The 23,257-nt window shown below is 48.4% G+C and overlaps 1 protein-coding gene across 7 annotated transcripts in view; it reads right to left on the bottom strand.

Moving 5' to 3' along the window:
- Nucleotides 1-23,257, bottom strand: part of LOC119390019 (NAD(+) hydrolase sarm1) — a 212,005-nt gene that overhangs the window by 1,938 nt on the left and 186,810 nt on the right. For all 7 annotated transcript variants that reach the window (XM_049414618.1, XM_037657523.2, XM_037657520.2 and 4 more), the window contains exons 2-10: nt 17,435-17,626; nt 15,654-16,115; nt 13,710-15,098; nt 13,443-13,619; nt 11,609-11,969; nt 5,397-5,496; nt 4,589-4,778; nt 3,588-3,709; nt 742-1,062 (exon numbers count right to left, since the gene is read on the bottom strand). In XM_049414618.1, coding sequence (XP_049270575.1) covers nt 777-1,062; nt 3,588-3,709; nt 4,589-4,778; nt 5,397-5,496; nt 11,609-11,969; nt 13,443-13,619; nt 13,710-15,098; nt 15,654-16,115; nt 17,435-17,626 — 3,279 coding nt within the window. In that variant the 3' untranslated portion in view covers nt 742-776. The remainder of the gene's footprint in view (nt 1-741; nt 1,063-3,587; nt 3,710-4,588; nt 4,779-5,396; nt 5,497-11,608; nt 11,970-13,442; nt 13,620-13,709; nt 15,099-15,653; nt 16,116-17,434; nt 17,627-23,257) is intronic.

A 23,257-nucleotide genomic window follows, 5' to 3' on the forward strand; every position in this document is an offset into this window, starting at 1 on the left:
GCATTGTGACCAATTAATTATCTGCAGCACCGCATCTTACCACATCTACTAGGATGCTATCACTCAACTTTGACAATCACCCTCAGATTGATCCTACTAAATATTTCCTTATGCTTCATTCCATAGAGTTGGTACAGACTAGAGGAAAAGCTGGGCTGAAAGCATGCCGACCACAAGAAAGGTGCCATTACACTACCATAGTAATTGTTGATTTTGCTATTTAAATATAGGCTAAAATTACCACTATTCAACGCTAGTGCTGCTGGCAATATGAATCAAACACTGGTATTTTGACGCATTAGAGATCTGCGAACAGTGCTTAATGTTTATTTAGAATATTTTTAGGAAAGATTCAACGCTATTTACTGTTTGCAGGACTCTCGTTGCTGGACAGTGCACTTGCTGGTGCTTTTGCTAGGTGGCACCACCATATCCACTCTAGTTTGAGATTGCGTCTGATTGCACGTCTTGTGATTTAGTTGAGAGACGCAGTGCATCATCTGCGCTTTATGGTGACACGCACCTACAACTTTTACGTTACGCTCACTTTCATTAACTGTGATGACAACTGAATACTACCATCAAGTCTTGCGCCCATCTCAGGGGCTGGTAACAGTCACAACGTAGTGTAATGGCAGCGATTGCGGCCATTACACTACTAGATTCGAATGCTGGGGCCTTATGGGGGAGATTTTCCTCTAGAGTCTGTACTAACTGTGTGCTTCATACACTGCCACGTGCCTTGAGTGAGGGGACCCCCCGGTGGCGCGGTGGGGTCAGCAGTGTGGCTGCGCAGGGAGCTGCGCTTGTGGCTGCTCTGTGGGAGCTCGGCCATTGCTGGACTCGCGGTCGGAACCAGTGCTACCCTTGGTACTGTCATTGCTGGCACTGCGTTGGTAGACTGCCGCACGGCAGCTGGCCATCGTGCTCGGGGTGCCCGGCGTGCCGGGACCTCCCATGCCCACATAGCGGCCCAGCGGACCGTCGCTGCGCACGTTCATCTCGCCCCTCATGAACCGCTCGAGCTTGTCGACACATGCATCCTGGTAGTCGTGAATCCACCTGCACGGCAAACAAGATGTTGTCTAGAAGCACTCAAAGCCAGGGTGTCGGAACGGAACGAAAACCAAAAACGAAAAACGAAAAAAACGATATTTTTGACCGGAACGAAAACGTAACCGAAACTTTATCTATTATTTCGTTCCGGAGTGAAACCGAAATCTTTTCAATCGTTTTTCGGTTCACGAGAAAACTTGGCAATCCCGAACTGAGGTCATGCAACGTGAGCGATTATGCACATACAGTATTAGCGCGTACCTCAGGCAGGAATTCCAAAGGAAAGATATGTTGAAATTGTGCGAAAAACGAAAACAGTGGCAACCAGATATGTTTATATTAACGCAAGTGGACTTTCGCGCGCCTGTCACGCAGGCCAGCGTGGAGAGGGCATAGTCGGCACCGAAGTTTGTTACAGCGAAACCTGTTATGACATCAGAACAGTCGATTTTGGCACCATCCGCCGGTGTCCGTAACCGCTATCGCGTGAAATAAGAAAAAAATGAAATGAGAAACAAATTTCTAGGATCCGAATGGATTTTAACCCGCGCCTTGTGCATGGCAGTCGAGTATCCCACCACAGTGTCACGCTGTTGCTTGTAACTTCTCCGCAAAAATACTCCATACAGGCGTCATGACGGCCAAGGAATCGTGTTAACATATGTTATATAGCGGGGCAGAAGAGTAAAATAGCAACCTGGCGTCATACAATACGAATTGCTCAAGGAGTCAGTCGTTGAATGCTTTCAACCCGTTACAAAGGGCTCAGCCATAATTCTTCATCATGATTAGCCACAGCACAAAGTGCACATCTATAGTGCCTCACAGATGTGTAGCAGGTACTACGATTCTCCGAAGAATGAAGAAAAATGGCATAGTGGGTGCTTCGCTACTACATAAAAATTATGATTTATGGCGTAGTGGGTACTTTGCATGTGTACTTGTATTAGTTTCTCCAAGAAAGTATAGAACGGGCTCTAGAAAGGCTGTTGTTCCAGCTTACGCTGTGACTGTGCTGCGTGTTCCGCGCAGGCCTGGCGAATTTTTTTATTCAGATCAGTGGTCTCGCACAGAGAGTGCACTCACTGATGTGCTGCTTTTGATATCGTGCTCACTCCCTTGACACAAAGCATTGAGCCCACTAAAAAAATTCGTAATTGACTTTTGAGAAAATAAATATTATGACTTTGAAGGGTATAGTACTGGTTTATACTAGTTGGTAGGAATTCGTGGTAGAGTTTCTTCCACTTCTCTGAAAGAACGTAGAAAGAACGTGTTTTACCTCTCTCCCACTTTCTTAATTAAGAGGAGGGCAAGTAACTCTATCACAAATCCCATGTTTTTATGAGTACTTTAAAGTCAAATTTTTGCATTAAAAAAAACGTTACGAACCGTTACGGAACGTTTTTTTTTTTCGTTTCGGAACAGAAACGGAACGGAACTTTTTGCGGTGGAACGAAACCAAAACCGAAACGAAAAACATTTCGTTCCGACACCCTGCTCAAAGCACTGGGAGGCACCTGGAATTGTTGGGTAAACCTTTGGACATACGAGCAAAAATGTACCGAAATTGTAGGAAAGATTAAATGGATGATACCAGTGGAGAAAAAAGACCAGGTAAAGAAGTATCTGTCGACTTCTGTTCAATGCTTTTATTCCAGTCAATAAGAGAACTTGTTATGTGTCACACGTCTAACATCAATGCAGCACCCTTGGTGGTAAGCTTTAGTTGGACAGTGCTGCTCGTGGTTTACTATCCTCATATTGTTCTCTTTGAGCTGTTTTAGGCCGGAAGGATGAAGTTTAGGCAAATCTATGTGCTCGTCAATCTCATGCTGCTTGGAATACCTTACTTGCTGCTCCCATAGATATAACGCCAGGGTTCCTTCCAACAGTCAAACCCGGTATATTGAATGCTGTGCCCCTGCAAGCGCACTTCTCCTAAAGATACTGTGATCGATTCTTGCGTTGTTGAAAACAAATGTTCACGCTTACGAAATGGTGCTGTTTTGTTGACAATCTCAGACTAGGCATTAAAATGTGGAGGAAGAATGAAGGTTTGCAAGTCGGAATACGGATGACTCGCGCGGTAAGGGTCATGCTTGCACTCCACGACGAATTTGCTTTAGCAGACTTCACTGCAACACAGAGGTGCAATGCGGCGCATTACATAACAGCGCAAACTTGCCATTATGCAGTGAAGTGCACTTACGATTTGGTTCATCTCTAGCATCTAATTGCCAATACATTGAGAACTGTTTACCGACTCTCTTAACATTCGACATATCAGGAGCAGCAATTTTTGTGGGAAACTAAGTTATGCACGCAAAGCATGCTTTTGCAGTTTTAAACTGTTGTAGTAGCCCTTATTGGTATTTTTTGTAAAAATCTAATTGCGTGAGAATTTTCGTAGGACAGTTTCTTAGAATGATGGAGTAAAAAATTTATTCTGGGGGTCTCTAACTATTTTGCCATTATAGTGACAAAACTCAATGCTAGAGTGAAAAAGGAAGGAGAAGAATTGAACTTACCGCACACCATTGAAGTAGCAGACTGCCCTCATGTCCTCAGGGAGGACTTCAGACTCTGGCCACTGGAAGTTGTCCAGGATTGGAATGATGTTGCACTGGCTCTGAAGAGCTTCCACAATCTCCTATACATAGACAAAACAAGTTTCGCATGTCAGGCTATGTGGCTTTCTTTAAACTGCCGATTTATGTTAATGGCATGGTGGTCACGTGATCAAAAGGCCCCGAAAGTATAGATAGGACCACATGCTTTTGTGTTCTCTGATAAACGACTTTGCAAGGCTGCCTGATGCAAGCACCAACAAGTCTTGGCACATTAGGCTAACTGCTGTGGTACAGAGTAAAAAAAAAATGTGCAAAATGTTGGAGTTGCGAGTCATAAATTTTGGGTGATAGCAAATAGTAGTGCACAACTTTCCTAGCTGGCGTAAAAATTTCATTACAGGTCCTGCATGTCGAAAGAATTACTTTACAGATGCAGTAACTGCGGTAAAAATGCTTTGTAATAGAAGATTCCCTCTAAAGCAACTGATTTATAGGTGAACAACTTTCTCCACAAGAATTCCTTGTGCATTTGAGCAAGTGGTGTAACAACAATCAGGTCGGGGAGTCAAGAAAGTTACTTTGAAAGCGATGAAGAGTCACAACAACGTATTAGCAGAGGAAATGTTGTGCATGACATGTGATGAGTTTTTTGTTTTACTGAACTAAAATAATGGCCCAGCAACTCTAATTGAACGTGCAGGTACGCACTTGCAAGAGAGCAGCAAAGGGGCAGCAGTGGAGCTTCTTTAGTAGTTTCCTCATTGCTCTAGTTGTCTAGTAGCTGCCTCTGTCGTGGCTTTATGACAGTAACTGTTTCTTAGCAAACAAATTTTGCTTCCCAGCATCGCTTTCATATAGCTTTCTATATGGCTTTGGGGACTAACACTTCACAGTGATACTAATAGGTGACTCTCTCGCTTAGTGATCACTGCCAACACGAGATGCCAACTTTCACTCACCCTGTGAACCCAGTCCTTGCGGTCATTGTCACCCACACACCGGTCGAGGGCGTTGGGCGTGAGGACGAGTAAAAAATGCTTGGCCTGTCGTATGCTGTTGAGGAGGTTGTTGTCGAACTTTCCCGCTTCCAGTCGTTCAACATCGATGAACACTGAGAAGCCTCGCAGTTGCAGGTGAACCTTCAAGAGACTGGAAGAAAAGGCAAAGTACAGCTTAGAGATTAGTCATGTAGGCTGGCTTACTTTTTCACACAGGCTTTTTTTTTTCCTAGTGCTTAGAAAGCTGCCATCTTAAATATATCTTGCTTTTAATGCAGAACTGCTTGTTTTATATGTTTTCACAAATTCATTGCACTATTTGAATGCATAACACGTTTATACGGCTATTTCGTTATTGACAGATGTGACCCATGCTTCTCCGATCGGCCGCAATACTGCACTGGGTCAAAATTGCAAAAGCACACAGCAGAAACTGCAAGCAGTAGTTTGCTGTATGCTTAAAACTAGTGGGGTAGGTATCCCTAAGGATCACCCCACTAAACGAACTTCCTCTAGCATCATAATGTCGGCAAATATCGCTGTACAGAGGAGGCGAGAAATGAGGGAAAGGGAGGAAGATTAAGTGGCAGAGAAACCTCTGGTTTGCTACCCTATGCAAAGGGGAAGGGAAAGGAGGAAAGAAGAACGGAGGCAGAAGCAGCCGCGCGAGAAAGAGGAGGTAAAACATGGGGTGATACAAATGCAAGTTGCAAGCTCATAAATGGTGACTAGTAACGACGTGCGAATACGAATTGTTGCAACTTCTCACCTGGCAAGCTGAGATCCGTTGGAGCGCCGGTAGCTGACGAAGACATCGAGGCTCTTGTTTCGTTCGATTTCGTCGGCCTCGTCCGCGCACTGGTTCAGACCTGCATTTGCACATAAAAAAAAAAAGAGATAAAGTTTAAGACATGTCTTCTCTCTCCCTAAGCGTAGGCTGCAAGACAACTTGCGCAGAAACTGAAAACCACTTAGCGGTAGACATTTTATCGCACAACGCGTTCTACCGCGTATAAATGCCATTCCCAAATAAAGAAGTAAAAATGCGCGGTTACACAACGGGACGTTGTTGTAGAAGGCCTTGTGAAATATCGCTCAAGTGAAACAGAAGCAAGCGCTCGCGTGTGTGCAGTCACGCAGCTAGGTTATTCGTGCGCCGAATTGTTCCTGGTTTCACTCGAACCAAAGGGTGCCCTGTAGAATAGGCATTCGCGGTCAGGCACGCTGCATTCTTTTGTTCGGGAGCGTTTCAATTTTTTTCCTTCGAGAGCCACCGTTGTGGCCTGCTTCCAAGAATCGCCCCTCCGCACGCCTGTTTACCCTTTCCTTTCCTTCTCGCTGGCATCGGACACGTGACCGCATACTTCTTAAACCGCGTCTTACGTGCACTCAGCGGCGTTCCGCGGTGCCCTACACGTGACTCCACGTTCTCACGCTGGTGACTTCATCTCCGGGCGTGCGTACGCTAAGTGCCTCACTTTTGTGAAGTCAACGGACTTGCTCGTCCCCGATAGCCAGATAGGTACACACGCGCCGCGTCGCGTTATATAAGAGTAATGCGAACAACAAACCCAGAAAGAACGACTGAAGGTGAAAAAGAAAGGTGGGGAGAGAGGGACGAACGTTTGCATTGTTTTGCTGTGTTCGCCGCACCACTCGCGTGCAAGCGGCTTACGCATGCGGCGCCTTTTTACGAGCTCGTAAAACATCGAAGGCCATGCACCGTCGCGACGGGCAATCCCGGAGACGTCGCAAACTGTGTCTAGATAACACGGACAGGCATTTATTCTCGTTTCGTTGTCGTTGTGAGAGATCAGTCCCATTTTGTTAAGCTCTCCCGGTTGGCTCATGTTTACAACGCAGCCCCTTTCACATGAACCGAGCGACGTGTGAGGGACGCAGTAACATTCCGCCATGCACGCAACGGCGCTGTTTAACCCGTGCATGTTGAAGATTATAAACTTGTGTACGATCTTTAGATGTAACCTTCTGCTTCTGCCCGCCGATACTCATCCGTGCTTCTATACGCGGGAAGCTGCAGACTTTCCGTGTATTTCGCACGGTGCATGTGCACACAAGCGTATCGGGGGCGTAGCCAGCATTTTTTGTTTTTTTTGTTTTTTGGGAGGGGGGGAGTTCAACCATACTTTATGTATGTTCGTGCGTGCGTTTGTATGTGAAAAATGAAAAATTTCGGGGGGGCTGAATCCCCCCCCCCCCTGAAGCGTATATCGATTGAATATGTGAGCACTTGCTGCTTACGAATTCTTTGCGTACGCTTGCGCAGCCGATTTAATTGCTTAAGCTCTTTTTTTTATGTGTAGGACAGTTATCATGCGTCTAAATGTGATCAGAAATTGATAACGGGCCGTACCAAATTCCTAGGCAGGTCTTGATCGGCCGCTGCGCGCGCTTGCCTCATTTTTTTCAAGCACGTGCGCGGAGAGCACCAGCACATAGTCAGCGAATGCTTCTTGTTGTTGGGGCTTTACGTCACAAAACCACGGTATGATTATGAGGGACGTCGTAGTGGAGGGCGCCGGAAATTTCGACCATCTGGGGTTCTTTAACGTGCACATAAATCTAACTACAAGGGAACAAATTTTTCGCTTCCACCGAAAATGCGGCTGCCGCGGCCGGGATTCGATCCTGCGACCTTCGGGGCAGTAGTCGAATATACCATAACCACTACCACCGTCGCCGGCGAGTCAGCGAATGCTTTTCGCTAAAAGTTTGTCCCCTTTCGTCTATTAATAGAGCGTGCCATCAGCCGCGAAACGCGTACCTGGCCGTTCACTAGAACTCCTCACCGTTTTCCCCTTCGCAAGTGCGTGCTAGATCGTGTGCCGAGACTACATCATTTATTATTGTATTCGAACCTTCATCAAACGGGCGCCGGATCGAGCGTTCACACTGCGCGAAAAACGCGCGTCCGTGGCGGCGATGCAGGTAGGCCGCGCGCGAGCGCACGCGGTTCCGCAAAATGCCCCAATTGGTTTAGCGCGCGCTCTGTTCTCTCTCGGAGTCTCCCGAAATAGCGCGCGTCGTTCGCGAAGCAGCAGAGACCGGCCGCGGAATGCGCGGAGACATGACGGAGGCAGTGGCCCAGAGCCAAATTTAGCCCCAGAGATAAACGCCACGTGGCAATTTTTAGCCTCGGGGATTCCCGCGCACCACGCGCTCGCTCGCCCGCGTGGCAGCAGCAGGGGCGCTTCGAGTGGGACAGCTCGCGGCCGAGGAGGCACGCCGTCGCAGAACCTCGATCCAAATAGAGTACGGCTCGCAGGCTGGCTGGCGCGATGGCGGTGGCGTTGGCTGTTTTCAAGAGCGGCCTTGTTTACCGCCCCGTTGAGGGGTGGCGTGCCTTAACTAGGGTTGCCAAACAAGGTGTTGCAAGCGACGAGAGGGCGCGGGCTGTTTCTCGTCCAAAAACAGCCCAAACAGTGGCGCCACGGGGCAAATGCCTCGCAGGAAAAAAAAAAAAAAACACTGCTTCGCTTTGGACACGTCGTTCTGGAATCGACAACTATAAAGCGCAACGCCTGAGCGTTGTACTGCGTGGAAATATTGCGGCTGCGCAGAACAGCAAACCGCCAAGCCGCCGAAGTTCAATAAAGAAATGCTACCGACAGAGCCGAAAGGTATTATATACATATACACATGAAAGCGCGCAATATTCATATTCCACCAATGCAAACCGTAAGAACAGTCGCTCCTATCAGTCATTATACATGTGACCTGTGCGCTAGTTCGTTAACCATCTTCGCTATCTGCGTCCACGTTCGTGGACATGACTTCTTAAGCAAATTACACAGAAGAGCGCGTTTGTCACCCAGAGTTTCATTTACCCATATTCCGATACTGAGCAACAGAAGTCAGCATTATCGGCTGGTGTGCAAGTAAAACAAAACAGCGGCGGGCATATCGCGCAGCGCGTGGCTGCTTATGCCTAACTGCTTAAAGTTTCGCAGTCTGTGTGTGTGTAAAAATCGAACGAAAGTTATGATATTGGTATTTGGGAATCATTTAAAAATATTTGAAGCACTAAAACTCAGAATTCGCGCTTAACGGCTGTGTTTTCCACATGTTTGCAACTAAGGTCCCCGTTTGCGGGCGCCCAGTTTTACCCTGTGAAAATGAAATTTTTGCGGCAATGTTTTTTTTTTTTTGCTTTGCAATTGTGGAACCACGTGAAATAAGATTTTGCAAACAGCGTCGACTCTTCTTGCCTACATGTTTGTTCGGTAGCGAAGAGGTTAAAACTGCTTCGCTTGTGCAGAAAAAAAGAAAGAAAACGACGGGGTTATCAACATCCATATCTGCCGCTGCAGGCGAGTATATATGGTTATGACAAGAACTCGGCACTTTCTAAGCTAGCCGCCTGAAGCACACGCAGCGTATATAAATCTAAAGTAGTGCTGACGCAGTAATGGGACAGGTCACCCTCTTGTCCATAGGCGTGCGTAGGTGTTCCTCATCAGGGGGAAGGGGGGACGAGGGTTCATCGCAGCGTCCCCCCCCCCTTACTAAGTCAATGTATAGTGCAGATTCTGCCCCCCCCCCCCCCCCCCCCACGCGCACGCCTATGCTTCTGTCTGTTCCATACACGCCTGCTCCAATGTTCCGATTTCGTCCACGCCCACGTGCTGTCAAGACATGCGCCTGCATGCCATGGCGTATACATATAGATCTCACGCAAGCACGGCACAAGTATGTCTGCCACTGTAGTGCCAAGAACTCGAAATCGCATTGGTGCATTGCGAGCAGGCTGCGCGCCCTGCTATGTTTTTCCCCGTGCACTCGATTCTTCTTTTTTTTTTTTTGTTCATGCGATGCTATATTTGCGCCAGACAAGTTTCTTTTTTCGAGTCACTGGGCCAACCGCGCGCTCCACGCTTAGAACTCGCAGCTGGTGCTTGTCTACCCGATTACTCGCTAGCGGTGCGGATGCCAGCGCTGCTGACGTCATCCTTGCCTCTCATTGCCGGTGTGAGCGATTTGTCAAGAGGACGAACAGGTCGTCCCCATGCAGCCGTGTCCCACTTGTCTCCCGGTGCTGTTATAAACTGTTCGCTGTCGGAGAGATTGAGGTACCGCATGCGGATTTCAGCTGTTGTGTTAAATAAGCTCTACAGCCTACGAGATGAACACCAAAGCACTTTTCTTTTTATGGTTACAGAAGACAAAACAGAGAGAAAGGTCAAGGCAAGGAGCTCAGTAAACGCGAAACAACACGGCCAAGTAGCGACATAGTCACTTCGCAAACTAAGCGTGTTCACAAGGGGCGTAGGCAGCGGTGGGTGAGAGGGGGGGGGGGGGGCACGTAAAAACGCACGCGCGAACATACATAAAGTATAACTGACCCCCCCCCCCCCCCCGCACTCAGCAATATACAACTTTTTTAGTAACAATAAAAAAAGTAAATATGAACCACGTACCAAAGGCGAAAATTTATTTTTATGTTGCAGGCTTGTTTACACCGATATTCTAGTTACGCCTAGGGACGTTCGAAATGGGAAGCGATCTCAAAAACAACGCTAAATTATCTTTAATACTCGGTCTTCGAAGCTACCTGACGGCAAGGGAAGCCATTGTACACAGTCGTTTGCCGCTAAAGAAGTGGATCCATCCACATCAACGCTAAATTCTGTGCGAAGCGGGCGTCCAAAACCGCCGCCATGTTTTACGTACGCTACGTTAACCACGAAAACACGGTAACGCTAAATATGAAAAAATAGCGTGCGTACGGTAAACGCTAGAGGTAGTTTAGCGTACTACGCATGCGCATTTCGATCCCGCTATTCCGCTAAGCCCGCTAAACTATAACTGTCTAATAAGGCAGATCCTTTCTTGAGTCGTCTTAGCTGCGTTCGTTCTTGAAACGCAGCGTGCAGGGTAACAAAAAGAAAAAAAAAAGACAAACTTTTGCCTCTTCCGCCCGTGATTCATCGAAACTTGGGCTGTATACGTTTTTAGAAAGAGCTTCAGAAAAACTCAAGGGAAAAGGCTGTCAAAAGAACGAGCTTGAAACAACCACCTTGTCAAGGCTGACGAACGGCGTCGTTTCCCAATGGCATAAAGCGGAAGTTGGCACCGCGTCCCGAGACATCGCTCATTGTGCATTCAGCGGAGGACTTTCTGTGCGACGATGGACAAATGATCTGCGCAGCACGAACAAAGTACGAGTTGCTGAGAGCGATAAGGTGCTGTAGCAGCGAGCTGGCCGCATATTGCGCATGCGTGCGGTGCAGAATAGTGTCGCAATACTGGTTGTCAAGAAGGGCAAAACGAATTGCCTTTACACTCGAAAGGGTTAACATGCTGGCACGGATATCTTCCTGTCCTCTTTAGAATTTCAGCAACATTGTCCTGGCGACATCCGACGACGCGATTCTATTCGACTCTGGCCTATGGCTTGGATAGCCTTTGTTCAAGTCGTGCATTCTGCATTGCTTTAATGGCTGGTAATTAACGCTGCGTGCAATAACAGTGGTCTCGAGAAGACGCTTGAACGTCTTGTGTGCGGCTGTCCTCAATACAGTGTTCAGAGACAAACGCACGTACGCGACTACGCGTATTGACAACAGACCATAGTCAGAAGAAGTCATTTCAATATGTCGAATGCAGTCACAGGAGAGGGCTGCGAATGTGTTATTGCAGTTCCTACGAGCGACGACCCACGAACGACTATGAGCGTCTTCCTGTGCTTTGAACAGCACTAATTGTGTGCATGTGCTCGGTATCTCGCTCTCCTGCCTTTTCCTTTCTGTACCCCCTGTGTAAGGTAGCAACCGATAGTTGCTCCGATTAACCTTTGTACCTTTCTTTTCTTTTATATACCTTCTTCAGCAAGAGGTCAAACTTCACTTTCCTGCTCAAACTACCACCGGAAGACCGTTGCCCCCCGAAGCGCGGCACATTCTCTGCAGGACGAGACTTAGGTCGAGGCAGTGAACGGGAGGACGCCCACTGGACACTTACCGCGTATGGCCTGTCCGATCCGTAGCCGGTGGATGGAGTTGTCGATGCCGCACTCCTTGAACAGCTGGTCGTCGTTGAGCATCTTGAGCGAGTCCATGTCGACGCCGCTCTGGAGCATGCGGTACGTGTACTGGCTGAAGTCGGAGCCGAGGCTCTGCAGGATCTGGTTGACGTTGGTCGTGTCCACCGACGAGTAGTCGGCCATGCGCTTGAGCTGGGACAGCTCGCGCAGGAAGCGGCGCCGCAAGATGCCGTTCTTGATGCCTATGTCCTCCTTCAGCATGGGCTCGTCCAGCTGCAGCAGCAGGTCGCCGTCCACTCGACTGCTGACGAACTCCGAAGCGTAGTTGGTGAAACCGATCTGCGAATCAACGGTGGGATGGTGCGAATGAATCAACGTGTTGAGGAGAAGGATACAACTTTATTGGCGCCATGAAATGGGTCAGGTGAGGGGGGGGGGGGGTCAGGGAAGAAAGAGGAAGCTGATGGGCCCTCGGGCCGCTCTAGGTGGCCGAAAGTCCTTGCGCTTCGGCGACCCCCATGTCCCAGCACACGATCCGGAGTTGGTCGTCCGGTCGTGAGCTGCGCAAAGCAGCCTCCCATCGCTCCTGTCTCTCAGCCCCCGCAAAGGGGGATTGGGCTTGTTTAGACAATGACGATATACGTGATTAAAGTCGGCTCGCGGACTCGAGCAGAGACGACAGTGCTGTAACCCGACAATGGGGTCACCCTGATGAATTTGGGAATTGATGAAGTGGGAAATCAAATTGCCCGTTTGGAGTCGGCGCCAAACAACTTGCTCAGCCTGGGACAGCAATTTATGGGCTGGTGGGTAGATCATGCGGGAATTGCAGTAATGTAAAGTGTTCCTAACAGTGCAATTATACACCCATAAGGAAATGCCTGAAATACAGCGAAACTCAATGTACGCCTAATGCACAAACGGAAACAGCTGTTACTAAACAGGAAAACTCGCCGCGTTATCTATTATTCAACATGAATTACCCTCGTAGTCTCAAACAAGCTTCGACGCGAAGTTCGTCATTCACTTGACGGAGTTGAGCACAGCGGCGCTACTCGACATAAAATGACGCCGCGCTTCTCAAGATTTGCTGCAAATTATCGCTGATACGCAGTGACATGTTCTGCCTAGAGACGGCGCTACCATCGAGTTGTACAAGTCAAGGTGAAGTGTTGAATGAAGGGACGTTCTAGAATACGGGGGTTAGTCATTGAAGCCTATTCATTTCGAACGCAGGCCGAGATTAAGTCCGTATAACCGCTCCAAAACGTTCGCCAGTCCTCGCGAGAGTGCTTTAGGAGCAGATAAGTGATGCTATTTGCTTAATGCAAAAAAGTCAGCAGGGCTAATCGGTTCAGTCCAATACAGTCGGAAGATTCGAATTTGTAGGCGCAAAGAAGACACGGACGAGAAGGGAGACACACACAGTGGCGCCCTGTGTGTGTGTCTCCCTTCTCGTCCGTGTCTTCTTTGCGCCTACAAATTCGAATCATGCATTACCAACACGCCCAGTTGCTCACTCTCAAGTCGGAAGATTAGCGCTCCTCTTGCTTGTCTACTCACGCACCCCTTCCATTTTCGTACATTTCTTTTGCCGTAGTTTATATGGTGTGTATTGAAATTTATATAGTCATTATAAATGCGCGCTTCTCTTGCCTCAAACTAAGCAGATGAACGAGTGAGTGCATTGCAGGCGTGACAGACAAAACTTGCATTAATTTGAAAGCGTGAACTGGCGCTCATCGTTCACGACATACCAGACATTTCGTCGGGTTTCGTATACGACGACGAACCAGTGAACATTATTCTTACCTGCTTGACCCACTCCTTCACGTCCTCGACAGTCCAGAGGGGAACCTGCTGGGACAGCTTGTGCGGCACCTCTTCGCCGATAAGCTGCAGCGCTTGGGCCGCGAACTTCGAAGCGATGGCATTTGGAGAGCTGGCTACTTTTCGCAAGGCCTCCAAAGCTCCTATCTCCGCGAACACCTACGACGGCAAAACAGCCTGTTCGTTATCTTGTCGAACTCGATGAAAGGCAATTTCAACACATGCAGGGGGCTAGGTATGCCTACTCACCGACGTGTTTCCTTGTCGTTTCTTGATGCCAGCTTCCATGGCGAAATGGAACGCGGCGAGGCTTCGGGCCTCTTCTCTGTTGCTGTCGAGGACGGGTACGAAACGCAGCAGCCAGTCCTTGGACTGTCCGTGGACGTGGGCCACGTGACTCTTGGCGAATTCCTCGGGATGGTGGCTCGTCACGAAGGGCTCGACCAGGTCCAGCGTACCGGACTTCATGACGGCCGCTTCGATCTCTTTGTTGGCCACGAGCGCCGCTATGGCGAGGCAGGCGTAGTATTTGATGTTGTCGTCCAGGTTGAAGGCGAGTGGGAACAGCCACATGGGAGCCTTGTGCTTGATCATAGCCTGGTGGTTCTCGGGTCCGCCGTACAGACTCAGGTTCGCCAGGGCGGAAGCACAGTGCCGCAGCGTCTCCACGTCGCTCGTGCGGCAGTCGTACAGGATGGACTTAAGCGCTCCGAGGCGAATCAACTCGCTGCAGGTGGACTCGGAATGCTTGAACAGGTGGCACAGGATTCCCGTTCCCACTCGTGAGTAGGCGCCTTGGTTGTTAAAGCTGCACAAGCAAGCAACCTTCACGACGGGTTCTAGACCGTGCTCGACCACGTAGGACCGGTTCTCCGTAGACAGGCACTGTTCCAGGAGCCTGGCACTGGCGAACTGCAGCTCCTCGCTGCCGGAAGAACAGTTCTTGAGGATGACGTCGAGGCCGCCGTTGGTGCGCAGGATGTTGCACATGGTGAATCCCAGGTCGTGTCCGTATGTAGGGACGGCCCACGCTTTGCGGATGATGACCGACATCGTGGCCAGAAGCTCAACGGCTTCGTCCTCGGTGGCGGTCTTCAACTGCTCCACGCAGAGTGCCATACGACTGGCGAACCGTGAGATGGCCTTATCGACTTCCGTTTGAGACAAAGGAGACCGCAAGGTGTCCAACTCGTCGGCCAAGCCCTGGCCTACGGCGAGCCTCTGGTTGGAAGGGAGCGGCGGCAGGCCGCTGCTGAACATCTCCTGCGTCGGCGACGTCACGATGGGCGAAGCGCAGGAGCTACCACCGCTGCTGTAGTCCATGTGCTTGACCGTCTGGTGCGACGCGGATGACTTAGACACTCCCTTGGAGCTGATAAAGACCTTGGAGCTGGCGGATGAGGCGGCACTCTTTTCCTGTTGCAGCACACCCTGAGTGTACATCTGACGCTCCTCCTTTTTCGCCATGGAGATCTCTTCAGCAGTGTAGTCTTCCGTAGACATCTTTGAGGCCGACGCCGCGGCGGTCTTCTGCTGCTGGTGTAGCGTGTCGCCCATTTTGAGCTGCTTCTGGTCCTGCTTCACGGCGGCAATTTTCTCGGCCGAGAATCCTTCGCCTTCCATGCGAGCCTTCATTGCCTGCAATACAGTCGAAATAAAAAAATAATTACATGTGCTACACTACATCTCGCAGCGCGAGAAGAGCCATCATTTGAGCACATTTTTATGGTTTTACATTAGTGGTCTATCAAGCGACATGAGCTCGACCCACAGATAAACCTCTTTCCATTCCGCAGCGTGTAACTTTGGTAATACGAAATATTTAACATCACATTCAGCAAAAGAATACACCAATCCTTAATTGTATATTATTTTGACACGTCGAACTGAACTTCACCTGCCATACCCGAATTAGATTTAAGATGAGCACTTAGCGCTCGCTGAAAATTTCCCATAGGGATCAAGTACTAATTCGGCCCTATTAACAAATACATAGGGTATAAAGAAATAAAATATTAAGAATAACACCATGACCTCAACGGTATAGTTGTGACCTTTTGCCCAGAATAACTTGCACGAAGCGAAATGGACAACTTACAGAAGAACAGAGAAAGTAGAAGACGCGTTTCTCCTGGTGCTTTGTAAAATGCGTACTTTACAAAATCGATGTTCTCAAAGAGACCGTACACCAACCTGAGAGTGCTGCTTCTCTTGGAAGGTGATGTCGCCCGCCTGGAGCCTCTTGAGCTCCTTGTTGGTGGTGGCAGACTTCTCGGCCGTCACACCGTCGGCCACCAGCTTGCTCTTGGCCGAAGAGGTGACCCGCTTCTGTTCGAAACGAACCTCGGAGGGCGTCGACTCGCGGACGCGGCCTTCATCGGAGGCCTCCGGCGTGCCGCAGTCGACCGTGTAGCCCCTCTGCGATGAGATCGTCTTGAGCCTTGAGTCGGTGCTCGAGCTACTCGAGCTTACGCTCACGCTGCGACTGTAGTTTGTGGTGCTACGGTTCTCTTGCTGGAACAGCTGCTGCTGCTCTTCCTTCTGTTGCTGCTGCGTCTGCTGCTGCGAGCTCGCCAGCGAGTGGTGCAGCAGCTGAGACTTCTTGTTCAGCAGTGACCCCGAGCTCGACGCAGCCGTCGTCGAACTTTTCAGCATCTGCACGTGGAGGCACCGAGTTGTGAGTGCACGTAAGGTAAGTAGCTGACGGCAACACTCGTGTCAACATGGGCGTGCGCTCATGGGGAGCAAAAGGGGGGCGGGGGCGTCCTCCCTCATTTTCTACGGGGCGCTAAGTCTGCCCCATGCCTGTGCCTAATCGGACCAGTCCTGTCATTGCGTAAAGTGCAGGCTTAAGGCCATGCAGGTTTTTCACTGTAATTGCGGCGGAGGACCCCTGATGTTGCATACCAAAAATTGTATTTCCCACCTTTAGCCCCGGAAAGCTGGGGACCAGAGGCAGGGCGTTGCGAGAAGTACGTCGTCGCTTCATTTTCATGTTTGAAGCGATTGTCAAGCTTATTTTCTTTCGGACTCTGCGAATACCTAAGGGTGAGGGGGGGGGGGGGGGGGAGGGTGATACTTGGCTCCCCTAATGGAGAACACTGTGCGCGTTTGCGTGTCCCCGTTCAAAACGTTGGCCCCGGCAACATCCATTGTTTGCACGCTCCTGCCCACTGCATTTGACTGAATGAGACATATGAACTGACCAACATTGGGGCAACTATTCGCGTGCTATCAATTAAGGTATAAGCAAGCCTTACCATGTTACAGGAAGGTAAGTTAACGCGTGGTTGTTTGTGTTACTGAATAGCGCGAGTTCACAGAGGACGTAGGTATAATTTGCAGCGGTAGATGTAGTGCCACTGATATTGTCTTCGCCAAGGTTTCCTAACCACTAATATTGTAACCTACGCAGTCCCCGCAGTTTGCACTTGTAAAACATGGGTGCCTATCCAACGCCTAATATACTGACAATAAGTGCTTCTTCCCGTATCTGAAGAACCGAAACTGCTACGAGTGCTCATGTGGGTTCGAAACGTCCCACAAAAACAGCACATTCGGCCAAAGAGCACCGGTAGTAATACTTTCTATACAATGATGCGAGTCTCGCATCTTCCGAGTTTGCTATTAGCAATACGCGACAGAAACTCAGGTAGCAGAAAGCGCTCCGATTACCTTTATTCAGCAGTAACTGTAATCGTGCCGTTAAATTCAGAGCTGAATGTAGGCAGAAGGAACGAACAGGAGAAAAAGGAAAGGCAGAGATGTTAACCCGTGTAGAATAACTGGCATGCTAGCCTATACACTGGGGAATGGGATGGGGTATAGTCGCAAGTTAGGGGTAGAGAGAGGAGAGGAGGAGATACACAATGTCACACTCCTCACAGTCCCAATATCGCTATCGGTCTATAACCGGCGGTGCAAGTCTGTTGTCTTCAAGAATTTTAGCAATGCCTTCGAGACGCGTGACTTGCCTGAGAGCTGCTGGAGTGCTTCTCCGAGGCACTGTATGAGGAAGATGACACGGTGTTCAACTTCTCGCTCAACTGGGTCGCCTTGGCGATGTTCTCGACCACGCTGCTGATGTCGGCGCCGGTGCCATTGGGCGAGGTCACGGGCGTACCCTTGGGAGGCGTCGACGGCCGCTCGGGCGATATGTCCGCCATCTGCGCACGCAAGACGAGAGGCAAAGCTCAACATAGCAGCGGGATTTGGCTCTTGTTCTTAGTTTAAAAAAAAATGCGACTCGTGTTGCTCACATTGAGCCGTCTTCGACGACGCCTTTTAGCCGAGAAATACAAACTATCAAAAACGCATTGCTAATTGTTATCGGCGCAATCCAGCAGTACAAACATCGCGAAAGGATTAGGCATTCAGCTTTCCTTACACAGCAACTTGAAAACTTCCAAATCGTATTAGCGATGCGAGGGAACTTCCTGGAACATTTCGGTCGTATGGGAGCTCTCGAATTGAAAAAAAATCTACCCGTTTATTTTACTCATGCAGCACCCTGCGTACAAAATGTAATATTTCTGTCGGCGACAAATTTCAAGCTGTTGCTAAATAATTGCCGAGGCTCTCTCATTGGAAGTCTTCGAACTATCGAAAATTTATAGAAGTTCCACCAGGCTTCCTGTATCGCTGCAAGCGTCGTCAAACAATTCGTGGCGTCTCACGATGAAGTTTGCGAAATGCCGCACCGAACGGCTAAGGATTAAGGGAACACTAAAGTGAAACAATGAATCAGTTTAGATTAGACTGATAAATTGTGTTCTGAAAAACAACTGTTAATAGAGGAGAAAATTAAGGTCAAATTTTCACTTTTAAATATCGCTCCGATATCTCCGCGCGTGACGTCAAGGATTTCTAAGTGCATTTCTCGTATTTTGGCGACATTGGCGCAACGAAATTTCCTGAAACTTGGAATCTTAAGTCTCTGGCTCATTCGGAGGACAATGTATACTTCATTTTTGCCGATTGGGAACGGCGTATGTCCTAGTAGACGCCGTCAAAATCTGTGACGTATCGGTGATTGGTGCAGGAATTTCTAGGTGGCGTCGCCACCTGCGTTTTCTTTTCCCGCATTTTCTCGCTTACGAAGCGTCTTCTCGCGGCAAGTAGCGGCAAGGATGGTAGTTTTGGTATAGTGAGAGAGTAATTTACTAATACGAGAAAAAATTTTTTTTTCTCTTTATATACTGTCCCTTTAATATTCAGCGCCTTCAGTGGTCACAACTTACATATACTTGATATATAGTGTACGGTATTTACTGTGCGTACCGTCTCTCTCTTTTGTATACGGCTGATTGACTGCATGCTCTCCATTTGTTTCTCAAACATGTATAAGAAACTATATATATATATATATATAGTACTTAGAAACTATATATATATACTTAGAAACTTAAGAAACTATATATATATATAGTACTTAGCACATGACTTGAATCAATCAATCAAGAATCAATCAATGTTACAACTATTCTGCCTGAACTGCCAATATGCACTCTACCGCAAGAGCTGCGTTCTAAAACGTATACAAGAAAAGTGTGCAAAAAAAGCCATTAACGAGGCCGCGTCAGACTTCTCGTGCAGTAAAGTACATATAAGCCCCTCCGTTTTTCGACCCATCAAAGCGACGGCCGGGGAATCCCCGAAAAAGCCCCCGGGAACCTCTTTAGCATTGGCGTCGCGCTGACGGCGCCACAAGAGACCACCGTCACCGCGTCGGCCGCAGGGTGATGCACACACACGCCGACTCTCCAAGAAAGAGCTCCTTTCAGGATGGATATATATACGTCTCGCCGCGACTTTAATTAAGAAGCGCGCCGTGTACAACATATTTGACGCCTTGGAGGCACATACAGCAACGCAGTAAACTTTTGACATGCTGGCGAGGGCACCATTTATCAAGAGCTCCGTGCCGTTCACCGAAAGTGCTGACCGATTCGAGAAAGTCGGAATCCTGAGCGGAATTTTTCCTCGTTGCCACACGCGGGACCGTCGCGTCGCGTATATACGTTTGATCACAACGCGTACTTGTCGTGCCATCACGTTCTCAGCTGCAGAGGCGAGCTATATATACAAGACGTTGCCCTATTCGCTGCTTCCAAGGAAACGATGCAGGATCGAGCGTGGCTTTGGTGGTTGCGGGAGAACACAATGTGCGCGACGTTTACGTTGTGCCTCGCAGCCTGACAACACTCCATTTCTTGGAACACTATTTCTTGGTATATAGAGGTACACTATATAGTGCAAGATGTTATACTGCAGACTTTGGGTGCGTATACCGTGAAAGTTACGAAACATCGCGCGACCTTCACCTCATAGGGATAGTCTCGCAGTTAGGTATAGTCCTCGTGCGCTCAGTTGATGGCGCCACCGCTCTCCCGAGTGCGCAGCGCCAATGCGGCCACTTCGCGCATTTTGTCCCTGTTCTCCTCCCGGCGCGTACCTCGAAGTTGTGTGTGGCGAACGTCGATGCGTGAAAATGTGGACGCAAAACAAGCCCTGCTTGCTTTTTTGCGGCTACGGACGGATAGCAAACGTTCAGGAATACTTCAAACGAAGTAGTTCGCTTCGGCGTGGCGACTTGTACGCCGCTAATCACGTTTACTGCGTGAGGTAAGAACTCCAAGTGCCGTCGGTCCGTCGAAAATATTCGGAAAATGCGTCGCACAAATAAAAAGCGTGAAGTACGACGAGCGTTTAGAAGCGAGTAAACTTTTTTCTTGGCGTACGATAGAGAATACTTTTTATCGGCAGCCTCGCGCGTCGCTTGTCCTGTGACCGGCGCGCATTAGCAGAAAGCGGGGATAGTTGAAATGACATATTAGCAACGATAAAAAGATAGAGACCGCATGAAGTTCCCGTCTTTTAGTTTTCTAGCGTTGTTGGTACGTCAAACACTTTGCTAAATTATATTTTTGAACATGTGCAACTGTGGTTTTTGTCTAGGTCGTGCGATCATGAAGCCGATCCTGAGGCCCCTCAGTCCTACAGTCGTGCACAGCCGACAAATTGGGCACTGCAGAGGAGTGTCTTGCGCCGCAATCGTTGCCACAAATCTCCGTTCGGGTGTACAGTAAATAAGAGGATCAAGGGAACCAACAATGTGTCAATATTACCTGGGGCAGTAGCGCAGCCAGAACTTTTTTTTTCGGTGGGGGTTAAATCACACTTTATGTATCTTCGTCTATGCGCGTTTCAATGTGTGCGTGTATACATATCATAGGCCGGCAAAAAAATTGGAGCTCACTCAGACTCACTCAAGAAATATATTTTGCTCTCAGGGCTCACTCGGACTCAGACTCACTCAACTTTTTCTCAACCGGGCTCACTCAGACTCAAACTCACCTATACATTACTCAGCCGGACTCACTCATGGCTTCACCTTAGTCTGAGTGAGCCTGAGTGAGTTGACTCATTAGTCCGTTGCCGTAAAATTAGCTTTTTTGATCATAGTGTCAATCCTTTTTAACGCCAATATCTCACATAATCGGTGCTCTACGATACGCCTTTCGATCTAGCACCTTCAAATACGAGTTATCATATATCATCATTATCGTATATCAATCCAGTAAGGACATTTTTATGAAATATGCAACTCACAAGAGATATTTTTATCTAGAGCTTCCCATTAAGAGTTTGCTGGGGGAGGTCATGGCACCCCTTCCTCTAACTCATACCTCTGATCAATAAATATTAAGGTGGCACGTGAATCCTAGTGTGTTGAGATATGTGTGAATAGACTTGAGTATGAACTTAAGCCGATATAGGGCTGATAGTAATGCTGAAGATGAGTAGATAGGACCATAAGTCGGCAGCAAAAGGTGGAGCTCACCCGGGCTCACTCTCACTCGAACTCAGACTCACCAATATTTCCCTCAACTGGACTCAGTCGGACTCAGACTCGCTAAAATTTTCTTCAAACCGGACTCACTCGGACTCAAACTCACCAAAATATTACTCACCCAGACTCAGACTCACGACCCGATCTGAGTCTGAGTCAGTCGACTCATGAGTGAGTTTGCTGGGCTATGATACATACACATGCAAAATTTAAAAAAAATTCGGGAGTAAGGGCGAGGAAGGGTGTCAATATAGTCAGTGACTTGGATAGAAATCGAAAGAAACTGTGCGAAGACAGGACCAGTTTGCTTATCGGGCGCGCCGAATGGCTGCGATCCAACGTTTTCGCCGGTCAGCCTCGTACGAATTCCTTGGAAAATGATAAAATTGCACATTCGGCAGTTTCGCGCCCGTGTTCTTGTAGCTCTTATGACATGCGAACTCGCAAGAGCAGATAGAAGTCGACTTTTTTTCGCCGCGTACACGCGCTTGCGCTGCTAGGGGTCATTGCCAACCTGCTGCGGCCAAGCGCGGCGGTACGGAGGGAACAGGGACATTTTGCCAGCAGCCGCCGCAGTGGCGCTGCATATCCGATTTGAAACAGCAGCGCACGAGGCCTATAGTCCAAGAAGTCCTTGCGCGATACCAGAAACTGCATGTGTTTTGAGATCGCTGCCCGCACCACCCGCCGCGCAAACCCAGTAAGCACCCGTTTGCAGAAGCATCTGTAACGCAAATCGGTGTTCGAGAACATGCGTGGCGTCAAGGTGAACAACTAGGAGGAGCATTGAATAAGTTTTTAATACTCACGTCTGTTTTTTTTTTCTTTCTTTGTCTTGAAGTGCTGGCATTACAATATAACGCCAGCTAGACCCGTGCCACTGTACTTACAAACTGTTTCTACGAAACGTGCGAGACCGCATGTACTTAGTTTTGACCGTAGAATAACACGGGAATTATTCCGTGTTATTCCAAAGTCATAATTTGCATGGAATGACGTGATACGGTGACGTCACCCATCATTTTTTGCATCAATCACATTGACGCCGACAATCAGTTTTCGCGTTTAATGAGGCATCTAAGGCTTTCGCCTTAATAGAATACTTGCACTGCTACACGATATGATTTCGCTGCACTATATACTTTAAACACTAAGTGTCACTCCCTCCCAATCGGAAATTTCGAATTTAACCAGCTCAAGCCAGGGCCTTTGGCTCATCGTCAACGCCATCCAGGTAGTTTTCGGTGGGCATATGGATACGCATTTATAGTTTGTAACAACCTTCAGACGCCTCTGCAATGTCCTTAATGAGTTTACTCGACTGACGTTCCGTATTTGTCACAAAGCTACGCTGTCAGTGATGTCTGCGGGCGAAGAGCGCAGCATGAGACTACTAACATACCGACGCGAGCATTGTATAGAACTAAAGTTCCCTTAAAGAGTGCACGTTGCAATCGACGGAGCGTCGGCCTTTCGTGCAAGAGAAAAAGACAATGTCGCGAACTTTTTAGCAATTCCGGACATGCCAGCTCAAGCGGGGAGCTATTTTTAGAAAAACTCGCGAAGGGGAAGAAAGTGAAAATGCGGTGAACAACGGCATTCCGACGTCGTGCAGTGACAACAATGCAAGCACGCATACGTCTCACTCTCCAGCTGATGTACTTGCAAAAGTATCTCAGAAAGTCCTCCACTGAAAATCAGCAAATTATGCCTAGCGAAATATTTAACGTCCAGGGTGATAAGCAAATTGAATGAAAAAAGTTGTGTACATGCTCGTCATATTCCGTTCATGCTCTCTGAAATAGGAATGTGTTAACGTGAAAGAAAATTACAATGCAGTTAATTACTACCATGCTGCGAATGAGAAGTGACCTGCAATCTTGAGCGTGTATAGTATAGGTGAATATAGCCTTTTTTTTTTTAAGGTTTAACGTGTACATCACAG

The sequence above is a fragment of the Rhipicephalus sanguineus genome, chromosome 4 (genome assembly GCF_013339695.2).
Source record: "Rhipicephalus sanguineus isolate Rsan-2018 chromosome 4, BIME_Rsan_1.4, whole genome shotgun sequence".
NCBI lineage: Eukaryota > Metazoa > Arthropoda > Arachnida > Ixodida > Ixodidae > Rhipicephalus > Rhipicephalus sanguineus.